The 19,650-nt window shown below is 42.6% G+C and overlaps 1 protein-coding gene across 1 annotated transcript; it reads left to right on the forward strand.

Annotated features, from left to right (window-relative positions):
• Positions 1–8: 8 nt before the first annotated feature.
• On the forward strand, positions 9–18,313 carry lactbl1b (lactamase, beta-like 1b; the record flags this gene model as incomplete). Its single annotated transcript, XM_080845786.1, has 7 exons — positions 9–77; positions 3,371–3,521; positions 5,015–5,121; positions 6,022–6,179; positions 16,111–16,358; positions 17,040–17,145; positions 17,335–18,313. The coding sequence occupies 7 exons, from the start codon at positions 9–11 to the stop codon at positions 18,311–18,313; spliced, it is 1,818 nt and encodes a 605-aa protein (XP_080701912.1).
• Between the last annotated feature and the right edge of the window lie 1,337 nt (positions 18,314–19,650).

A 19,650-nucleotide genomic window follows, 5' to 3' on the forward strand; every position in this document is an offset into this window, starting at 1 on the left:
CAGGACCCATGATGGGAAAGCCAGGGAGTAAGGTCTTACGAGACCCCTCAATGGATGGAGTCCAGCCCCAGCCTCAGGTAACACTGTGTGCTATGATGACGTGTGTGTGTGTGTGTGTGTGTGTGTGTGTGTGTGTGTGTGTGTGTGTGTGTGTATGTGTGCATGTGTGTGAGAGACAGACAGACAAACAGGGAAGGGACGCGGACAAGAGAGAGGGTTTGTGTGTGAGAGTGTGTTTGTCTGAGAGAGACAGACAGGTTTACATTTCAGTCCCAAGAATGTCACACACGTTCCCAGTGTTGTGAGTAGCCAGCTCTACCAGTGGACACAATATGAGCACATGTGTACAGTAGTGTGGATGAACCTGCCAACCAAGTCTGTTTATATTGCACAACATGGATCAACTTCTGCTTAGTTTCACAGTTTAAAATGCAAAGCGGAAAACTGCACTACCCTGTGGGCCTAATACCAAACAACTTTAGCTGTGTCAACAGGGATTGAATCAACCACATCAGAATGTTAATAGATTGCTGCAAGTCTGCACTTTGAAAAATATTAGTTTCATAATCCCTGGTTACAAACCCAAGCACAATTTTGTTTATCTCACCAAGCAATTTATCATAGGAACATACATTTCTCGCTTTGGATCGATAGGTAGATAAAAAGAAAGATAGATAGATAGAAAGATAGATAGTACTTTATTGTTTCTCAAAGGGAAAAATACAGAAGACGTTGCTTACTCAAATCTGATCATTCGTTTGCATGTTTGCTAAAGAAAACGCACTGATCATCTCACTTATGAGAATTACTGACTTGCCCACTGCTGCCAGCCCCAACACTAATCCCTCTGTGTGGGAAATGCCCCTGGCTCACATCAGTGGACCAATTAGTGACCAGACAGACTAAGCTCCTACCTGTATTGTGAAAAGCGCTGGTTAAAACAGGCTGTGACTGACCACTGGCACACAAGATCTCCGAGCAAGATAAGGCCAGTTGAGACCGTAGAAATAGAGGTGAATCATGAGTGGTTCGAGGACAGACAAGGAAATGGCCGTGTCAGGTTCATGAAATATGTTTGTGTGTCAAAAATATAGATTATACTACATTATAGTATGTTATCTGTAGTATTGGTAGTAATTAGTATTAGCCTGTTAATATCATATACTGTACATTTGTGCTTTTAATGGGTATTTTCAAGTCAGAGAATCTGAACTAGCAGGTGATGGATGTGCTATCAGTCTTTGGTTTTCAGTCTTTGGATCAGTGTTTGTTTTTAGGAGTACATCTGATAGTGAATGCTTTATGTAATCTGCCTGCTCTGATGACCCGTCACATCTGACACACGGACTGACAGAGTTAACACTCCCTACCCCCCAGCCATCTTAAATTCCCCTCACATGATAATCAGAGCCGGGAAAATCTCTATTGTCTTTTTTGGCTCCCTGGTTGTAATCCTACCTCGCCAAAACAGTGGCAGGGAGACCCCATGTTGTCATCCCAAAGCTCGGGAGCTGCAGCACCAGGCTACAGTTAGTCGCAGGGGGGAACTGGAGTGAAGAGAATTGAATTGTCGGGATTAAGATTAAGACTCTCCGCTCTTTGATGGGTTTTAGCAGGGTAAATCTGGGTGGGATTATGATGTCACTAGGTCCCTGCTGCTGTCAACAGAGAGAGAGAGAGAGTGAGAGAGACAGACAGACAGACAGATAGAGAGAGAGAGAGAGAGTGAGAGAGACTCAGGCAGACAGAGAGAGAGAGAGAGATAGAGAGCAACTGGGGGAGGAAATGTAATTGTCAGGGGAGCTGCGCTGATGGCCAGGATTACGGCACGGTCGGCGTGGAGATGGTGAAATGCCAACAGCCGATGCCACACCACTCTCACCAGCGAGGTCTGGCACCTGACACAGGGAGAAACAAGCACTTAAGGAGAGCAGGATTACCAGTGCAGGGCCGGAACCGGCTAGAACTAATGACACCTGCAGAGGAAGCAGAGAGGGCAATGCCATTTCCATCACCTTACACATTTCACCAGCTGTAGCTCCTCACTGTACTGTGCTTGTGGTGAGTAGACTGTTATGGTCATTAAGCGTCAGTGCTTTCACAGAAGGAAAGCCGTGTCCAGCGAGTGCCTAGACAAATTGGATTAATTTACCGTAAGCTTGAAGTGTGTGTGTTTGCGCTGTAGTGCCATTTCCCCTTGTGTTGCTGAATCCAGTGTTCTTTGCTTTGTGACTGCGTGGTACATTATGGCTTCCTGGAGTTATTTTAAATATGTCAGGGCTCCTCAGGGATAAGACCTGAGTTGCTGGATTTGGGATCCAGCGTTTAGCCTACTGAGGCAGTGAGGACCCAATTGCAGGCTGGTGTTGAAACTTAACTTTCTTTATTTTCAAAAACAGAGATAATTCCAAACAAAGGTGATCCAACGCACAGAAGATAAATGGTAACTCCAAACGCAACTAATCAAGAACAGGGCAAAAGGCCATAAACTAACCACTAAGAACTAATGTGCTTGAGAGCACTACAACTTAATGTGCTTGAGAGCACGACAAACTATAGTGCGTGAGAGCACTTCTAGCAACCAAAAATAATCTATATCACAGTGACGCAAAGACAAACTAACAGACAAAGACAATCTAACGACACGACAAAGGGCAGGGAAACTAGCCAGGTATTTTATCTCCTGGCTAATTGTGACAATGTAACACAGGGCACACAACGAGAAACAGGTGAGGGAACACAACGAGAAACAGGTGAGGGAACACAACGAGAAACAGGTGAGGGCACACAACGAGAAACAAAGGCACATGTGAACACAAACATCGAGTAAAATGTCATTTTGGCCACTAGATGCCGCCAAATCGTGGCAATGGCTGCCACGATCGTGACAAAATAACATTGGCGGTGACAAAGTTATGTAAATTATGTAAATGTTATCAGGCTGTACGAGAACTCAACATCCATGCAAAAACAAAAGTTGCTTCCTCATGACATAGAACAGCTGTGGTCTGCTGCGGAGGGTCTGCCAGGGGAACCCTTGGCTCTGAGAGCTAAATAAGCACCTTTCATTTCGGTCCAGGCACCTGCAACTCACCTACACTTCACAGAATGAATCATGCAGCCTGCTGTGGCACACCTGCCAGGGGGAACTCTGAGCCTGTCAGACAGAAATGACCAGCTCTCTGATTCAGCCTAGGCACCTGCAACTAGCTGAAACTCCATCGCACAGAGCTTTTTTAATTTTTTTTTATTTGCTGTGAGTAGCCAGCAAAGGGGACCTGTGATACTGAGAGAAAAATGACCCACTTAACCCCAATTCACCCCATGGTTCCTGTAGCTAACCTCACCCTGTGTTCTCTTCTCCTTCTAGTCTACACCAGTGGTGGCACTCGATGGGCTCACCAAACCCAAGAAGATGAAGGTGAAGTGGACTCAATTGGGTCTAGTCTTCTTCCTGCTCCTGTCTGTGGTGATGACTGCTTGCTTCATCTGGCAGTATCAGCTACCCAAGATACTCAGTGGTACGTTTTGACATGAGTCAGACCACCCACAAGTCTGATTGCCATTCATGAGTAACCTGATATCTTTCAACTTTGACCTGCATAGATATAGTAATAGATATAGATGTAGTATAGACCCTGAGTGGGATTCTTTTTGGTTTGAGAAACAGTGTAAAGTTATTCTGCGGCTAGTATATCTACTGATGTACTGTGGGAAAAATAGAACTTTTTAATTATATTATGACATTGCAAAGTGAGGTTGGGTTCCCTACATTCCCCTGTCATGCTAAGTGCTTCGTATGGATTTATTGACCCGCAACGGTGGATGGTGGAAAGCCTTCCCTTTCAAACCCAAACCCTTTCAAATTCCCCCGCATATTGTTTTTGCTCTTAGTAAACACACACCACACTTTCATTTAAATGCAGAGAGTCACATTATAAATAAAGCCTGTAGTGAGCTGAGTGTTTCTGTGCAGAACAGATAGGAGTAGCGGAGTCTCCAGTTGATATATCCTATTGAGTGCTCAATTGAGGGAAGTGGAAAGCGGTAAGAAACACAGACAGGTGCATTTCCTTTTGTGAATGACAGAACAGACAATGGAGCAGAGGCACTTAGAGAAGCACTGACTGCCAGGTCAGCCAGATGTCTGCTTCAATCACCCCCAGGGTGCAGTGGATTTGACCGTAGCAGGCTATTTATTTTTCCCTCTAACTGAACTGATGAATGTTCCAGTGAAATGCATGGATTTACAGGCCAATGTGTAATTTCACCACACATAAGCCTATCTGAAGTCTCTCGGTCCATCCTGAAATGACCATGAGAGATAAAGTGTGTTTTCGAGGTCTGAGATATCCCTGTTAATGGACAGTAGGAAAGTTAAAAGCGTCGGCAATGAAAGCGCGGGTAGCTTGCAGAAACACGGTGCTGTTCAGTGAGCTTAGGAGGTTTGTTCCAGGTCAGAGGCCTAAGCTGGAAATCTATATCGGTCCAGTAACAGTATGCACTGTCTTGCATATCTGCAGAATACTAATAAAAAACTCTTCTTGCCATTGATTTTCAAAGGAACTGTTTTTTATTTATCACATAGCGAAGTGAAAAGTATAAGGAGAAGTGTTATGTGCAAATTGTCGTGAGGTCTGTACAGTGTGCTCAAGGGAGGGGGTGAGACAGAAAGATAGAGGTAGGAAAAATACAGACTGCTCAAGAGACGTAACAGGCTCTTTCCTTCAACCGTATCAATGTCAAGAGTTCAGCTTGACGAGACGCGCCGCACAGAATTAATGAGCCTGGCGGCAGCCACAAAAGGGGCGTTGGATAATGAATGTTGTCACAAAGAGCTGTTGAGTCTCATATCACTTCTTTCCCTGTTGTTTTCATCAGTCTCATTTCATCTCATTCGCTAGCCCTTGGATCTCGTCATGTGTCTTTCACCGAAAGGAGATGTCATGAGCATAATGTTTCCTTCCGGTGAGTCTCTCTGTCTGTCTCTCACTCACTGGCCCTCTCTTCACAGATGACGCTCTGGGGAAGAACGCCAACGCTGAGCGAATGTGTCCACGCTTTCCTGAGCCCGCCACGCTCGAGCACCCCATTCCTGTTCTGAAAGAGGCGCTGGAGAAGGTAAATCCTGGTGTGTAATATCCATCACAGCAGGCGCAGAAACTATTCAGGGATCGAGGGGGAAGAAAAATGGCCCACAAAGTTGCTACTAAATTGCCTCTGAGATGAGACCGTGGAGGGAGCATATGACACTGTAATACATAAATTAGATCCATATAAGAATGTCTTAGCACTGTGGAGTCTTGGACTCTGACATGCCTTGATGTTTTTGTATATTTCCCCTAACTAAAATCATTGAGGCAAAAGTGACATGTATGATTATATTCTAGAAAGACCTCAGCAATTATAACGAGAGAGTAAAAGAGTAAAAAATAATATAAAATCTAATCATACCCTTACAAAAACCTCAATAATCCCCACAGGGAATAAGAGACTTCTAAGGGTTTAAGATGACATATAGACTGTTTTTGTCAGTTGACACACTGCTGACAGTGACAGCTGCAGAAATACGTACTCTTAGGTTAGTCAAAGAAAGTTGGTTTTAACAAGTTCATAGACTGTGGTTGTAATATGTCTTAAGCATGGTTGTAATATGTCACTGACATTTCTTAGACGTGAAACCAATAGGCACAATTCTTCCTTAGCATTTTATGCAGTGGTTTCTTGTCAGGTTGTGTTTAGCAGTTGTGTGCTACAGGCCGTGTACTGTATGTTGTACTGTGAAGGTTTGCATGTTACTCATATTGTGGCTGGCACCAGCCAGTTGTGCGTTATCGTTGTATCCTGTTGCTCAGGATCTATGGTTGGGAAGTTGTTGTATTGGTCAGATTAGGTTGTTGGCTATAAGTACCTGCTTATGACAATGAGAGGATTGGCTGCTGTGGGAAGTCCCCAACCAATAGCACAAGGAATTCAACGTCTGTTCCTGTGTATAACTATAAAATAAATGTAATTTCCCAGGTTGACGCAGTGCTGCGTCAAAGCATCAACCCCATCAGCCTGCCTGCTATTTCAGCCATAATCATCTACAACGACACTGTGCTGTGGACAGGAAATTTTGGCAAGAGAAATGGAAGCGACCCTACCTCCACCCTACCAAATGAGTACACAATCTACAGGTATGCTTCCAGATTTAGGGCGCAGGAGATGTCAGAATTGGACACATTTTTGGACACAGTTTCCTCCTGTTCTCTTTGCCTTTCTTACTTAGCTGACATGAAGTATTGATTGTAGTATGAGACTGTGCAATAACAAAAAATAACTGCATACATTAGAGATTAAAACACCTAGGTGGTAGATGTCTGGACTAAATTTCACAGTGCTGTTGTTGTTTTTAAAACAGATATAACCCCTCCCTTGGAGAAAAAGAAAACACCTTTAATATTCAACAATACAGCAGCACAGTACAATATTCCTGTATCTTATGAAGAGCTACGTCACAATCTGGCAACATGACAAAAAGTTTAATGTTTAAGTTTTGTGAGTTTGGCTAATTAATTTGGCTTCAAAGCAATACGTTATGGGTGGCAGGTGTTAAGACCATATGTTTTTGCTGAAGGTGTTTGTTTATTTCACCAAGAGGCTTTCCCTGATACCACTGGTGCACCTGTCAGCATGCCTATGTCACCGGCTCTCGTGGGGCGACGAGAAGGAGCCTGACAATGTTTTTGTGGTCGCCCATGACCTACTGGAAGACAGATTGATCACGTTTCCTGCACACAGTCTGTCTGGCATTTTGGTAGAGTAATGGGTATCAAACCACACAGCAGTGTTCCTCAGCATCCCCTCCCTCCCTGTCCACAGCCTGCCAGTTAAGCCAGTGAGGCAGATCTCAGAACAGCATATTGCCTCAAGAAATGTTCAAGGCTGGACTTCATACATTTAGAGACACACGCAAGAAGACTAGTTTAGTTTTTGGGGGAAGGCAAACGAATCTCACTTGTACAAGGAAGCACATGTAGACCACCAGTCCTCTATCATTCTTATCCTATCAGATCTAGTCATATCATATTCATAATAATTTACTAATGTTTGTTTTAGTTGGCTTGTTTACATAAAACACTGCATACAAATGAAAGGAAAGGTGAGGGTAGATGCCAGAACTCTTGCTAGGACTGACATCAGCTCTGTATACCCCTGGAGCCTAAGGCTGTGACATAAAAAGGCTGTGAAAAATAAAATAACAAAAATTAAATTAAATCTTTCAAAAAATTGCTCAAGTCAGTTGTTAACAGAACCACTTGCACTTACACAAAGATGACACCCAAAACTGAGATACATGAGTTAATATGTTCGATGTTTGAAAATGTTTGATGACACATACTGTAGTAGTACTAACTATAGTCATCTTTTTGCTGATTTTATTTCATTTCTACACTTTAACTGTCAGCTTCTTATAAGCTGTGACTTTCTTGTCGTGCAGTAATAGGTCAAACTAGAATGCGTTTCGTGAACGAACTGCGAGATTGTGCTTGCTCTGTTGTGGCCATCAAGCACAAGCAACTGCAGTGGCCGAGTGCGCATATGTTGTTGAGGGGCCTCACAGACTGATACCTGAGAACAAAATCTGTATAGTACTGTGTTTTCTGTGTTCAGTACAACGTTGAATGCAGGTTGTAGGATGAATCTGCCAGCCTTCCAGTGTAACCATCTGCAGTGACACTGAATACACCTCTTTGTTTTCAACCAATATATTTTAGCAAGCAACCAAGCTCAACCATAATATTTTGGCTCCACTGACGTTTAGACATATGAGGGTATCTTTGTTGTTCTGTTTTTGTTTGTTTGTTTGCTTGTTTATTGTGAAAGGGTCTAGTGTGTTACATTTAGCTTGGAGAAGCCTTAAAATAGGCTCCAAGTGACATTATCTCTTATGGGGTGTAATTATTCCTCCAAAGGTCGTGTGAGGGAGACTTGGGCTTGTTTTGATTTTGTATTGGTTGCGGATGCAATAAATCTTGTCTGTGCTTCAAATGTAAATATATTTATTGTCTCTCTAAGGTGGAAATCAGATGAATTATGAAACTTGCATATTTACTAAGCACAAACATTTCAGGTGTCATGGTCATAATAGTTCCAGAGTTTCGTTATACTGACTTACTGAGCTAAGTGAATTGTTGAAATTGTTATCTTGGTAAAAGGAAACATTTGTATAGCTAGAGAGCACGTGTATCACATTGGTTTATAGTCTGTCAAATTAGTTCTAGTTATTGGTGTTCGTTGGCATAAAAAGTTAGTCTTTTCTTATAAGCCTAGGTAGTACATCTGATTAGAGCTACCAACCATGAATTGCAGATTAAGGGGTCCCCTATCTCAGTGTTCATTTTGGCAGCTACTCTCGTTCTCCACAACAACATGGATAAACCTGGATGGTTGGATGTAGTTTCAGAACGAAGGTCGTGTGCAAAATGATCTTCAATGGTAAGACTTGTCTGTTGTGCCTCTGTTGGTGTCTCATAAAACGTGAGTTTTATTAAAGCATAGCGTGTGTAGCTATTTCATTCCGAGATGGCAGGGGAGTAAAGTGCTCCGCTGCCCAAATAGATAACATGTTTTTAACTTCGGGGTTAATTCCCTTTCCTTTACGTCTGCTGCTGGTTAGTAAATACAGACAGCCGGAAAGGTTAACAAACGGAATGAAATAGCTACACATTACACACGCTATGCTTTAATAAAACCCACGTTACTCACATACTGGTTAACACTGTTAGAGTGGGTGTATAAACTGTACCTGTAACTGTTGCCACTGCATTCGTTTTAATATTTTGCACTCTCTGTCTAACCACTCGTTCAGGTGTTTTCTTGAGTTGGTACAGCCAACTACTGCACACGTAGTTCCCGAACCAATTTTCCTCGTTAAGTTTTCCATCCTTTTTCACACTGTGTCTCTGCGTCGATATCGGAGATACCTAGCAAAATAAACCTGAGGCTGGGTGAAGGCTAAATAGCTCGCTAGCTATCATCACTATAGCTTGCTCAGTAGAGTGCTAAGACACAGCAACTATTCACGATTGTATCAATTGTATATCTAGGTTTTCTTTGGTGACTGTTGTCGCATTCAACAGCACAACATATCCCGGGTCTTTTGAACTGTCTGTGGGTTGTGAACGTAAACAACTCGCTAGCTATTACTACTACTGTATCATGATATAAAGCTTGATGGTGGTTTTACATTTACATGGTTTTTATGGCATTTTAAGAGGTATGAAGCTTGATGGTGGTTTTCGATTTACATGATTTTTATGGCATTTAAGAGAGATTGGAGAAGGCTAATTTCAGTTGGCTAGAGTGGGTGACGTCACAATGGCTCAACATTCCACCATGTTAGTCAATGAGAGAAAAAGGTGATGAAAAAGAGTAATAAAAAAGGAGTGGCAAGGAGTACCGCCACGAAAAGACATAGCAGGTTGCACCGGATCGGGCCGGACGTTTTGGTGTTTGAACGGCGTCTCTATCTCAATCGGGCCAGCCGTAGTTAGCTGCAAGAAAAACGGGGAGAATAAACTAGAAAATGCATTTCCTGAAGGAAATACCAGTGCATGAAATGCAAAAGTTAGGAAAGGAAGAAGAAAAGAAAGAAGAAGGAAAGAAGAAAGGAAAGAAGAGTGGAAGAAGGAACGAAGAAAGGATAGAAGAGTGAAGAAAGGAGAGAAGAGAGGATGAAGAAAAGAAGAGTGAAAGAAGGAAAGAAGAAAAGAAAGAAGAGTGAAGAAAGGAAAGAAGAGTGGAAGAAGAAAAGAAAGAAGAGTGAAGAAAGGAAAGAAGAGTGAAAGAAGGAAATAATAGTTGAAGAAGGAAAGAAGAAAAGGAAAGAATAGTGAAAGAAGGAAAGAAGAAAGGAAAGAAGAGTGAAGGAAGGAAAGAAGAGTGAAAGAGAAAAAGAGAGTGAAAATATTGAAAAAAGGAGATAAAAATGGAGTGAAGAAGAGAGATTGAGTGTGAGAGAAAGTAGACTGAGAGGGATAGAGAGAAAGATGGAGAGATGGAGAGAAAAAAAGTAGAGAATGGAAAGTGTCTTAATGTTCCTAGTTACAGTTAAATTGAGAGGGACAGAGAAGAGGTTCCTTTGATTTGGCGCAGGTGTCAGTGAAGCACAGGTGCAAGCCAGTTTAAAGACCCTATTATGATGTCATAATGGCCCAATGTAAGTCAATGGGAAAATTTAGATTCGTTTTTATGTAATATCTTAAAAAGTATAAAGTTCAGAAAAGTGAAAAATACATAGCATAAGTGTCCTTTGGAATTGGGGCAGGTGTCAGCCGTGCGCGCCTACCACACACACTCTCCCTGCTGGATGAGCATGCACACATGAGTATGCATGAGTGAGTATGCATGAGTGAGTATGCACGAGTGAGTATGCATGAGTGAATAAACATGAGTGAGTATGCATGAGTGAGAATGCATGAGTGAGTATGCACGAGTGAGTATGCATGAGTGAATAAACATGAGTGAGTATGCATGAGTGAGTATGCATGAGTGAGTAAACATGAGTGAGTATGCATGAGTGAGTATGCATCAGTGAGTAAACATGAGTGAGTATGTATGAGTGAGTATGCATGAGTGAGTATGCATGGGTAAGAAAACATGAGTGAGTATGGATGAGTGAGTAAACATGAGTGAGTATGCATGAGTGAGTATGCACAAGTAAGTAAACATGAGTGAGTATGCATGAGTGAGTATGCATGAGTGAGTAAACATGAGTGAGTAAACATGAGTGAGTATGTATGAGTGAGTAAACATGAGTGAGTATGCATGAGTGAGTAAACATGAGTGAGTATGCATGAGTGAGTAAACATGAGTGAGTAAACATGAGTTAGTATGCATGAGTGAGTATTCATGAGTGAGTATGCATGAGTGAGTCAACATGAGTGAGTATGCATGAGTGAGTGTGCATGAGTGAGTATGCACGAGTGAGTTAACATGAGTGAGTATGTATGAGTCAGTATGCACGAGTGAGTAAACATGAGTGAGTATGGATGAGTGAGTATGAATGAGTGAGTATGCATGAGTGAGTAAACATGAGTGAGTATGCATGAGTGAGTAAACATGAGTGAGTATGCATGAGTGAGTATGCATGAGTGAGTATGCACGAGTGAGTATGCATGAGTGAGTATGCACGAGTGAGTATGCACGAGTGAGTAAACATGAGTGAGTATGCATGAGTGAGTATGCATGAGTGAGTAAACATGAGTGAGTATGCATGAGTGAGTAAACATGAGTGAGTATGCATGAGTGAGTATGCACGAGTGAGTAAACATGAGTGAGTATGCATGAGTGAGTAAACATGAGTGAGTATGCATGAGTGAGTAAACATGAGTGAGTATGCATGAGTGAATAAACATGAGTGAGTATGCATGAGTGAGTATGCACGAGTGAGTAAACATGAGTGAGTATGCATGAGTGAGTAAACATGATTGAGTATGCATGAGTGAGTAAACATGAGTGAGTAAAAATGAGTGAGTATGCATGAGTGAGTATGCATGAGTGAGTATGCATGAGTGAGTAAACATGAGTGAGTATGCATGAGTGAGTGTGCATGAGTGAGTATGCACAAGTGAGTTAACATGAGTGATTTTGCATGAGTGAGTATGTATGAGTGAGTATGCACGAGTGAGTAAACATGAGTGAGTATGCATGAGTGAGTAAACATGAGTGAGTATGCATGAGTGAGTCAACATGAGTGAGTATGCATGAGTGAGTATGCATGAGTGAGTAAACATGAGTGAGTATGCATGAGTGAGTGTGCATGAGTGAGTATGCACAAGTGAGTTAACATGAGTGATTTTGCATGAGTGAGTATGTATGAGTGAGTATGCATGAGTGAGTAAACATGATTGAGTATGCATGAGTGAGTAAACATGAGTGAGTATGCATGAGTGAGTCAACATGAGTGAGTATGCATGAGTGAGTATGCATGAGTGAGTAAACATGAGTGAGTATGCATGAGTGAGTGTGCATGAGTGAGTATGCACAAGTGAGTTAACATGAGTGATTTTGCATGAGTGAGTATGTATGAGTGAGTATGCACGAGTGAGTAAACATGAGTGAGTATGCATGAGTGAGTAAACATGAGTGAGTATGCATGAGTGAGTAAACATGAGTGAGTATGCATTAGTGAGTATGCATGAGTGAGTATGCACGAGTGAGTATGCATGAGTGAGTATGCACAAGTGAGTAAACATGAGTGAGTATGCATGAGTGAGTAGAGCCCTGGTATGGAAGGTGTCTCTTAATATTCCTAGTTATACAGTTGAATGGAGAGGGACAGAGAGAGAAGAGGAGTCTTGAGAGTTTAATGACCCTATTATGATGTCATAATGGCACAGAGTTCTGCCATGCAAGTCTATGGAGAAAAAAGGTTAGAGGTACAGACGCCGTTCAAACACCGAAACGTCCGGCCCGATCCGGTGCAACCTGCTATATCTTTTCGTGGCGGTACTCCTTGCCACTTGTATTCCCACTACCGTAACGTTAGCTATCCTAGCTGTGTTAAGCAGTGCTATCCTAGCTGTGTTAAGCAGCTGTAATATCTGAGTACGGGGCTAAAGGCTAACTAACACTACGTAACGGGAGTATCCACTGGCAGTTTCAGCTAGCTGTAACGGGGGATCATTTTCCTTAATTCAAGTTGTGAAGTAAACCTGTGAAGTAATTCATGAATTTAGTTGTGTGAATATAGTGAGCTAAGGCTTGTATTCCTACTACGGTAACGTGAGCTATCCTAGCTGTACGGGGCTATGCAAAATACTGAAAGAATGGTTAACTTGTTAGCTCACCAGTTTATTTTGTTGCTAATGTGGTTGGAGAGGATTAAGCGTGACCGATAGCGTGAGTTAACATTGGGAGTAATGATTCATGATTCATTGAATCATTAGGTTAACTGAAAAACGTTTGAGGATGTACCTGGACACAGCGTAGCTGTTGTAGTGTGCTCAGTTTTCGAAAACTAGACTGAAACTAAGAAGGATAACTATGACTAAATGTGACTAAAACTAATATGCACTGAATCTAAAATAGCTGCTGAATCTAAAAAACTGAACCTAAAAAAGCTGCCAAAATGAACACTGAGATGTATTCATTTTGGCAGCTATTTTAGATTCAGTCTTAAGACAAAAATGCATATTAGTTTTAGTCACATTTAGTCATAGTTATCCTTCTTAGTTTCAGAAGAGGTTTTTCATGGTTGCTAGCTCTAATCAGATGTACTAGGAGACTAACTTTTTATGCCAACGAACACCAATAACTAGAACTAATTTGACAGACTATAAACCAATGTGATACACGTGCTCTAGCTATACAGTAAAAGTGTTGCTTACGTTAGATACTAGACCTACAGTCTAACTCTAACTGCATTAAGTCTAACAAGCTATATCTTACAATAAACTTTAAGTAAAGCTGGCTATGTAAGATACTACTAATAACAATTGATAACAGGTCAACCAAAGCGTTGTATGAACAAATGCAGTAATTTGATCAATTTACCAGCTAAATTGCTTTGGAATAACTGAACATGAATGGGGTTAAACGTTGGAAAACACAATGTTTGTAACTATAGGTCGCAAATGAGTATGACATGCTTTGCTTCCGCGTAAAAAAACCCTGCTGTGCTCCTAAATTTCTTTTGTGTGCTCCTAAATTTTTTCATTTAGGAGCACATGTGCTCCTTGGGAAAAACCTTAGCGTAGAGCCCTGCAAATACTCTACTTTTTTTCTCTCTCCTTCTTTCTCTCTATCCCTCTCACTCTACTTTCTCTCACACTCCATCTCTCTGCTTCACTTTTTTTTCTCCTTCTTTCAATATTTTCCCTCTTCACTCTCTCTTTACTGTCTTTATCCAGAGCCATTCTTGTTCACTCTTTCCACTCTTCTTTCTTTTCTTCTTTCCTTCTTCCACTCTTCTTTACTTTCTTCACTCTTCTAGGAGACTAGGAGGGGAAGAGACTAATTCCAAGGCACTTGTTCTCTCTGTCATGGCCGCAACAGAGCAAGCACACTCTCGCAGTTCGTTCACGAAACGCATTCTAGTTAACTTGAACTAACCTTAATTAGTAGGCAAAGATAACATCTGATAAATGTAAGATGTACCCTCATTGTTAAGGGTTAATATGCGTGTCATGTAAAACATAAGTTGAAATTAAATTAAGCTGTATTACTCAAGCAACTTTGGTGACATTACAGAGGTATTCATTTGACCAAATTCTTGAATAAAGGTGCCTTGAAAAATAGTGCAATGGTAGATTATATCTGTGGTACTGTATGCGCTAAAACAAATTAAACTATAAAAAAAAAGGCAGACTGGAATTCTTTTCAGGTGAGTGAACTGAACAAACGTGACATTGCGTCTGACAGCAGAAATCAAGGTTGGCAATTGATGTTGCCTTGCTTGAATACAGATGGCCTGGTCAGCTCCCGCTCATTTATACACGTGGGGTGCTAATCCTCGGTGAGCCCGGCTTATGCTTATGAGTTTCCGTCCGTGCCAAATGGTCTGTGCAACAGAGCCCACACATACAGTTCAGAAGTCACTGGGGCACAGACAGGTGCTATCTTCCTCACTCTCTATCAGTCTTTATCTATAGACATCCCCTCCCCCCCCCCCCCCCCACACACACAATCTTATCCAAAGACGCATGTGGCCATCTTGACTTTAGCTGCTGTCAGTAGATATATAGTTGACTTACTTACTGACTTACACATGTTAACATTGCGTCTGAACTGGAAGCTTTTAGCACCAAACAATCAGTCTCAGCCCTTGTAAAGCACAGCAGGGATACTGATGGGGATATTACAACGCCTTTTCAGACGTGGGGTCCTATTTCATCTCAGTCCCTTGACACTCATTTGCATTAATGCTGTACAATTTTAAGGGCCCACTTAAAACCACAAAATGGCTTCTCTTGACCCCTCATATCTCTCCCTCCCCAGAGTATGTGCTTTTTGTTGTGTGAAACTTTAGTGTTGCACAACCAGACTGCTAAAGTCTATAAGCAGATGGCAGACCTATGAGCTATTGTGTGTGTTGTTCCGGCCCTAAAGAATGCTTTCACAATGGAGATCAATGGCCCAGAGAATGGTGGCCATGTTTCGATCTCACCTTGGGTCCTTTCCACTCCATTTCCCTTTCATCAGTGGGCCGCTTCCACGAAAGTGACAGTGGCGTCATGACCACTGGCAGCAAACTGTTGATCAGAGGTGGAGTTGAAACCCAGTTTGAGGACACACACCATTGTGGAGGCACAATGAGAGAGAGTGGTCCAGCCGATATGAAGTCTCAGACGAGGCCTGCCCTCTGAACTCTGTCTGTTTTGTATTCCCTTCTTCTCTCTCTCTCTCTCTCTTTCACCCTGCAACACCTCTGTCTTACCATATCTCTCTTTTATGTCTTTGTTTCTCGACACCCCAACCCCCCCAATCTCACCCATTCTCTCGACCCACTGTCCTGCCCACCCCTCACTCTCTCTCTGTTTGTACATAGCAAATGTTTGATTTTCATGCTTGTTGGAGTTTGTGTTATTAGAATACAAGGGTTCAGTTACCTTGATGGAACAGGAAGATACGATTAGAGGAGAAGAAAACTGAACTGAATCTGATCACTGTGTCCATGATGCTTATGAGGGTAAACAGACCCAGGATGGTGTTGGATTTATGATCATGAACCCACCCTTGAAAATGGTCCCTGCCCTTGAGGTGAGGCATGTCTGAGCACAGCTGAGTGTGTGGAAACAGATGTTCATATATCGGTGCTTCAGTTGTTGTCTTTTTCCTAGCTTTTATTGTCTGGTGGGTCATTTAAGATACCATGCAAATGTGGGGAAGCAATATTGTCAGAAATATAGTGCAGTCTGGTCTGCTGAAGTTCAAAGAATTTTTGACTTGCTATGAATAATTTGTATTCTTGCATCAAAGACTGCAAACCCAACAATTGTATATATGGTAGTACTGCATATTGTCTTAAATTTTATAGCACAGTTAAAACATTGTTAACACAAACGCACATTATTCCTTTCTTTTACTTTTTGGGCAAACCCATTTTCATGCATGTGTAACCAGAATTGCAAGCTTGTCCAAGATCTTCCCTACGCTGATGCTGTACAAGCTGTGGGAGGATGGTAAGGTGGGCTCCCTGGACGATCCTCTGGAGAAGTATGTGGAGAACTTCACCATCAAGAACCCTCTGGGAAAGGCGCCCAATTCGGAGCTTAAGTACGTGACAGACGGCCTGATCTTCCTCGACAGCGGGGAGGTCCAGATCCGCTCCTCCTCGGTCACGCTGCGTAGGATGGCCAGTCAGCTCTCTGGTGAGTTGCGCGTGTGTGTGTGCTTGTCGTTTAGTTTGTGTGTGCACAAATGTCTGTGTGTGGGTGTGTGTGTGTGGGTTTATAGCCTTTATGTGTGGGTGTGTCACAACATATCAAATCATAAACACCTGCAGGGGGGTAGATAAAAGGGTTCTCTAAAGCTGAGATTTGCACAGTAGTGCACTCACTTCTCCCATAGGTTTTTTTCCCAACTGAGTAACTGCCCAATAATGAGCATATACCAGCTGCAATTATTCTGTGCAAATGTATTTGTTATTTTTCAATGTAAGCAGAATAACAGAAAAATTTGATAATTACAGCAACGACAAATGTCAGAAGTGGTTGTACATTTCCAACCACTCACCGAGCCAGAGTGCTATTGGCCTTTCAGCACAGGCAAGAATGCAGCCATGAAACATAAAAGCTGGTTTAATATTGTCTGTGAAATCATGTGGGGAAAATGGCATGGGTGAAATGTCATAGGCGATCTAATACACATGCGGTACTGCTGGTTAAAAAGGGTTTAAAGCTTAAGATTGAAATTCCAATTTCACAGTATCAGCAAGAGCAGACAGAGCTCATGTTTGATGAGACCCATTACCTATTTGTCTCTCTCTCTTTCTTTCTGTCTCTCTTTCCAACATCATCTTTTTCTTTTCATTCATCGCATATTATGTGCAGGTCTTCCAAGGCGACTACGGGCCACTAACCTGTTGTGGAAGGGGAAAACCCAATCTGCCATCAATTTACTGCAAGATGATGTCCTCGTGGCAGACCCTGGCACTAAGTGAGTTATATTTCAGAATGATTTGTGTTGATATCATTCAATTCAGGGCAATGACCAATGTGCAGTGAGTTCAAAATGGATCATTATTCCCATGGGTGGTAAAGCAAATCACCTGTCTGACTACTTTTCTCCATCAATGATTTCATCTGACCATAAGGAGGTAATTTAAACTGTCTTCTTCCCCTCCAGGTGTCATTACAGTAACCTGGCCTTCTCCTTACTGGCTCACATCATGGCAGAGAGGGTGTTGGGTCTAGACTACCAACGGTGGATCAACGACAACATCCTGGACCGCCTGGGCATGGAAGACACGGGATTTGACATCACGTCAGCGATCCAAACCCAGATGGCTGTGGGGGTGTACAGCAACGGGCAGGCAGCACCGCTCTATGACCTGGGATGGTACCGGCCCTCGGGCCAGATGTTCTCCACAGCAGCCGACCTGGCCAAGCTGGCCATGATGCTGCTGGGCGCCTATCACCGCAAGGTCCTGGAGCCCGACACTCTGAAGATCATGCTGACACCGCTGTTCCGCTGTGAGAAGGACTACTTTGCCAACCGCACCGGCACACCCTGGGAGGTCAACGAGGTGCTCGGCTACGAGATGCTGCGCAAGGACGGCGACTTAGACGGCTACTCTGCCACCTTCTCGCTGGTGCCGCGACTCAAGATGGGTATGGTGGTTCTGATGGCCGGCACCAGGCCCCAGAGCCAGGACGTGGTGGCCAAGGCCTACACCCACATCATTCCGGCCATGGAGCGGGCTTTCCGGGAAGCAAAACGGGTGCTGGTTCCCCCGCCAGACCCCGGGCCGTATGTGGGCTTCTTCACCTACGGGAACATCACCTATTATGAGATCAAAGCCGGCTCAGATGGAGTTCTGATCATGCAACAGTTTGGGCCCCAGATTGCAGACCTGATTCCGGAGCGGTATCGGACGATTAAGCTGAACTACCTGGTGGACCGAGTGTTTCGGGTGGTCTTTGAAAAGGAGTACCCCTGCGTACTTCGCGTCAGCACTGCCTCTGTGTCTCTGGAGGCGCAGGACGGACAGCTCTTTAACTTCTATGTCTTTGACAAGAGGGGGCTGTCTCCCGGTTTCGACGCCCCCGGCCTCAACACGTATAACGTGGTCCGAATAGCCCGCCGACCGACTTTCACCAACTGAGCTCAACGTTGGTGAAAGCTTAAAGCTTACCAAATGGGATACAAGATGTGTGTAGGATGGCAGGCAAAATTAACTGTACTGACTCCTTTTAAGCAAACATATATCCATATACCATTCTGTGCAAAGTTAGTAGTGCAAGGGCTGCAATAGAGCAACTCTGAGATACAGGGACACTTAATTGACAGAACTATTTTCTGATCTCTTTTGTTCTTTCCCTCATTCTTCTTCTTTTGTCACTATTTGTTTATTTATTTATTTAAACTTTGCTGAGCTGTATTTGATATCCTTTTTATACGCTTGGCTGACCAAACCTCAGGCCTGTTTAACATGTATATTGTCTTGCCATTCCTGTGTCGATCCTTCTGGATGTTTTTTTCTCTGTGTCTTGCAGTGTCATGCACTTCCAAACCAGCACATACAAAAATCCCTTACCTGTTTTATATTCGGATTGATCCTCTCTGTTATTAGTAACAACAGCCTTATTTCATCAGGGCTTCCTGGAAGTATGACTAATAGATGCTGTTTTGAAACGCATCCTTCACCCAAAGGCCAACTGCACCCCTAATAGAGACTTGCTCCTTGCTTTTGATTATTTTTTTGTTGGTGTTATTTCTGATGTTGCTGTTATTTTCATGTCATGAAACAAAAGAAACATTCTTAAGAACATAATTCTTCAATTATGTTGGTTTTTATTTATTTTTTTATTCCGTGAAAACAGCTGTGGGTGAAACATGTACATTTAATCTTCTATTTCTAAACTCTAGAACACTTGATCCCTCTCCATTGTAGCCTTTTGATAAGGGCCAGTTACATCAGCACATCAATGCGCTGCCTATTACACCCATCACATCACTGACTCATCATTCTCCTGTGCTGACTGATTCATGTGACTTATGGCAAATGGCAAACATTCATGTCTCTTAGCACTGTGTCAACAACCCCCTTCACATACAGAACATGCTCTGCACAAACTGTGGTCCAAGTCAGGCACAGATCATTTTGATACCAATGCCCTCTGAAGACCATTTAAATAATGTTGGTCAAATTGCCACTGATAGTTTGGTGATTGGGATATAACGGACTGTTTAAACAGTCCAAACTGTTTAAGTGTGGCCAAGTCTTGTTGTCACAGGCTCACAATGTGAGTGCTGTTATCACCAGAGATAAAATATTAAAATAAATGTGAATTATTTTCCAGCAAACACAACGAAAATGCTTTCAGCAGACATCTTTTTGTCTCAAACAACACAAAGCTCCATGGTAAACACCATCAGTAGTGGTTTATTCAGTTAGGCTTTCTGACACTCCATTTGTTCGAAGGAAGCCTCATCCCCCCT

Source organism: Sprattus sprattus (assembly GCF_963457725.1).
Source record: "Sprattus sprattus genome assembly, chromosome: 10".
Classification (NCBI taxonomy): Eukaryota; Metazoa; Chordata; class Actinopteri; order Clupeiformes; family Clupeidae; genus Sprattus; species Sprattus sprattus.